The sequence below is a fragment of the Triplophysa rosa genome, unplaced genomic scaffold, assembly GCF_024868665.1.
Source record: "Triplophysa rosa unplaced genomic scaffold, Trosa_1v2 scaffold415_ERROPOS41014+, whole genome shotgun sequence".
In the NCBI taxonomy this organism is placed as follows: domain Eukaryota; kingdom Metazoa; phylum Chordata; class Actinopteri; order Cypriniformes; family Nemacheilidae; genus Triplophysa; species Triplophysa rosa.
In genome coordinates this window covers 1,360-5,714 of record NW_026634417.1, presented here as the reverse complement: position 1 = coordinate 5,714, position 4,355 = coordinate 1,360, and the positions used below count along the sequence as shown (strand labels likewise).

Below are 4,355 nucleotides of genomic sequence, written 5' to 3'. Positions count from 1 at the left end.
ATCTTTTTTCAAGTCATATCGTTCATTTCGTTCATTTTAGCAAAATAAAATTACATTTACATTTATGCATTTGGCAGACGCTTTTATCCAAAGCGACTTACATTGCTTTATCCTATACATTTATACCTAGGCATGTGCAACCCCTGGGATCAAACCCACAACCTTGCATTGTTAACTCAATGCTCTTACCACTGAGCTACAGGAAAGCTAATTAAAATGTTACATGTTACTTTCCTAACACATCTACTACTTATGCAAACGTTGATCACATTACAAACAATACAAAACTATAATGCTATAAGAAACAGAAAAGATTAATTCATTGTTTACCTGGGTCTTTAGTCTATGATTAGCTCACCACACCTCTTATCTGACAAGTCCTTGGGTTTGACTTGTTCGTTCATCACGTGACAGCTTCGTACGCTTAACCAATGCAGTCAGAGCCGGAAAGAGAATTGATTAGTTCACCTCTCGAGTCTTCGGGTTTGAGTCATTCGTTCTTTTGTCACGTGACAGCCCCGTACGCTTAAACAATGCAGTCAGAACCGAAAAAAGAATTGATTAGTTCACCTCCTGAGTCTTTGGGTTTGAGTCGTTCGTTCTTTTGTCACGTGACGTGACAGCTTTGGACAGACAAATTAGTTAATTTACTAATTCCAGTACAGGACCCATAGAATGTTGCGCAATGCGCATGCGCGACTGAACGAATCACTCCCCGAGACGACTCGTTCTTCCCGAGTCACATTAAAGATTCGTTCAAGAACGACCCATCACTACGACGTACACCTCCTCTCACGTCAAAGTACACTACTGTCTCCTTCGCTAGGTAATCCGTGGCACTATCCAACCATCATACACAGAGTACCTTTCATAATTAACATGGAAAGTATACCTTTTATCGCATGTCGCAGTGTCGCGTTTGGTCAGGACGCGGTGTAAAGGACGTCAATAAACTGATATGCTCCTACGCGCAGACAAAATTCCCATTTAGAAGACAGAAGCATTCAAAACTGACAGTCTGGCAAGTGTGCTCAAAAAAATCTAGAAATTCCATGACATCACGCTACACTTCAGCCTCTCGTTAAAGTTCTCGTCCTATCAAATCCGCTTTAGAATCCGAAGAGTGGAGTCTAAGGCATTCTAAGGCATTGCAGTGGGCCTTTAATTAAAAAATGACAGTTAGTCTTTCAATATTTGTTTAGTTTATTTTACAATATTTGTAAGAAAATCTGTTCGTAATTTCTTTATAACATGGTGCTTTGTCTGAAATGTACTTCATTAGTGCCATTGTCAGACAGGACAAGACTTTTATAGTATTAATAAATGAATCATAAAGTCAGAACCAATAACCAAATGTAATCTTCCATCACCACAGCATAAGAATTACAGTATACCATTATAATCAATCAAAGGTCACCCTGCACATTTGGTTAAGTTCAATGGCAGTTATCAATGTAGTGTGGAATGTAATAGATAAGATATTTTTTAAATAATATAATTTATATATTTCATTAAAGGTCATTCTTTGTAGAGATTATAGGCACTCAAGATCAAACAATAACATCACGTATATGGGGCCCTTGACACATTCACTTGTTCCGAGATCCATCTAAACATGGAATAGAACATAGTTCAATGCAGCATAAAATTGTTATTACATAAATAAAATATAAATAAAATATTTACCTTTTAGTTTTCTTTTGGACCAGACCAGTGGACCAATAGATATGGAGGCAGTGTCATGGAAGTCCAGAGATCTGCCCACTCTCAGATGAGGTTCAGAGAAACATTGCTAAAGAAAAATATATTAAGTCGAACATGAAAGATTCAGTTCAAGATAACATTACATTTACCAACCAAAATTAAAAGATTTTTCAAATTGCTAATTAAATAAAATAAATGTTTATTCAAGTAATAAAGGGATCTTGACAATACACTCATCCGTAAGGAAATATTAGTACCATTTAATGAGGAACACAAGGATTTGTGAACTCACAGAAGAGCAGGTATTGTTGGTCAGGAGACAAAGGTGAATTCTGCAGTGCAGGTAAACCTTACTGGAGTGTGCCGTGAACGTCCTGAAGGTGAAACGACTGGATGTGGAGACGCCGTTCTGCAGAATCTCCACGGTGTCATCATTTGGACTGGGGCACCTGAGAATATCAACATGACATGATATGACCCTTTAAGGTTAAAGCGCTACAGAAAACAGACACAAAGCATCTTCTTACTCATCAACGATAAGATCCCAGCGGAGAGAGGACTGAGGATCATTCACATGTGTAGCCCAACATGCGTCAATCACTGAAGCAAACTGACGGCCTTCAACTCCATCAACACGCACTTCTAGAAAAATCGGCTCATTCAGCTCCACACCCACACAACCAGTGAACGGGTCAGAGAACATGGCTTCCAAATATGGAATCATCCTGACCTGATATGTCCCCAGACCTTGATGGTTTCTGTTCACAATGCTGTTGAAAAATGTAATAACAAAGATTTGTGTATAATCCCTCAATCAATTAAATGCTTAGTAAAACTTTACATTAGCTGTATGTTGTGGGTCCCACCTCTCCAGAGGGTGGATGTCCATGGAGAGCGCTTGGGTTTGGTGATAAATACAGCTGAAACGCAACTTCAGAAATCTCTTTCTGCTGATGGGAAAATCCAGACCAGTTAAGTCTGGATCACTAAGAATAAAGTTTTCATATATGAAGTGAGTGCCATTGGCCTGTGGAAGAGAAAAATACAGTAATAGCCATATAATATGCAAGAGGAGGGACTTATTACTTGTGGTTTATGTAATGGACCCCTTACAGACTACTTCCCTTTTGGAGTGAAATAGTATTTAAATATCATTATTTCAAAAGAAAAATGCAAGCTGGAACCCAACAAGAGGCAAAGGTTTCTTGTACTTTTTTCCCTTGTTGGGTTCCAACTTGCATTATATCTGACAGCGGGTGATTAAATGAGTAATCATACCACAAGTTTTGTACCACAGATGTGGTCATTGTTGTCAAATCTAAACTCTACTCTGCCATTCCGGACTGTTCCTCTACAGCTGGGGTCATTCAGGTGTAAGAGATCAGCAGAAAAACCAGCTTCAAAGAGCTGAGAGCGAGACAGAGAGATGAACCCAGAGCTGCTTTCACACGTCTCATAGGCATCTGAGGAAAACACGCCAAGCAGATTATCAACATTGATTAAGAAGATAATAGATTGGCCAATGCTTGTTTTTAAGGTTGTTAAAATTCTGACAAACCGAAAGTGTCAGAGGCGGATATGAGATGATTGTTGTTACAGAAACAGCCGTTTGTTGTTCCACAGTCCTTCTCTCCACACCACTCATTCTCAGTACAGTTGAGCTCGGAGCACGGGTCTCTCACAGCTAGGACAAAAACAGTATTAAAAATGTTTGATATCATTTTTTTATAGGCTTAGCATTTTATTTCATATAACAGCTTGGATTAGTTTAACTTTTAGGACCACATTACACATTTTCTGTATATTGTGTTATGGTCTCTGCGTACTGTTGTTGCTGTTTCTGTGTACTGGATGCTCCTGTCACCAAAACAAATTCCTTGTATGTGCAAACATACTTGGCAATAAAGCTCTTTCTGATTCTGATCTGACAGCAGACGTCTCAGAGATGTAGGGCAGATGAGCAAACAGCATCTGCCAGATGTCTTGCAGATGAAAATGCAGACATCAAATAGATATCTGCCAGATGTACGTGTGCTATCAGGGTTAGGGGTGTAGGGCTTTAATAGCTCAATAAGTTTAATAAGTTGCCATCATTTTAATATTTTTTTCTAAATATATTGATTTATACTGATGTTATTATTGAGTAATGTTTAACAATACTGAAGTGCAAATAGTAACGTTATCTGCCACTATTTATGAATATCAATAGCATCTAACTACTATACTTTAATCGAAAATAGCTGTATTTTCTTTGAATTGAGTAAAAAGCATTGATGCCTTGGGCGGGCTATTTGTACTCCGTGTAAATAGACACTCCGTAATTGAAAATGTTTAAGCAAAAATATATATAATACATTTTAATAATGTGTTTATTCACTAATTTCCATTGAAATCATTAATAATGTTACTGTTACAGTGACAACACAAGTGTCTCATGATGTCACGGCGTTAGTGAGGGTCAAGTCTCACGATCGGTCTTGTCCATATGGTGAAAAAAACAATTCAGACTTTTTTTTACTGAACATTAATATCCTTATGCAGGACTTCATCAGCGTCAACCCAGAAAGAAAGGCCACTTTCAGAGTTTTGCATGCAGGCCAGCAGTAATGTAAGAGTTATTTCTTGATTTGAGATAGGTCTAATAGGTCTAC

The 4,355-nt window shown here is 38.0% G+C and overlaps 1 protein-coding gene across 1 annotated transcript; it reads right to left on the bottom strand.

Annotated features, from left to right (window-relative positions):
- Positions 1 to 1,589: 1,589 nt before the first annotated feature.
- LOC130550733 (uromodulin-like) lies at positions 1,590 to 3,388 on the bottom strand (the record flags this gene model as incomplete). Its single annotated transcript, XM_057328233.1, has 7 exons — positions 1,590 to 1,609; positions 1,687 to 1,792; positions 1,997 to 2,153; positions 2,232 to 2,474; positions 2,571 to 2,731; positions 2,983 to 3,167; positions 3,263 to 3,388. Coding segments are annotated over 7 exons (998 nt in total), but the record flags the coding sequence as incomplete, so codon positions are not given.
- Positions 3,389 to 4,355: the final 967 nt, after the last annotated feature.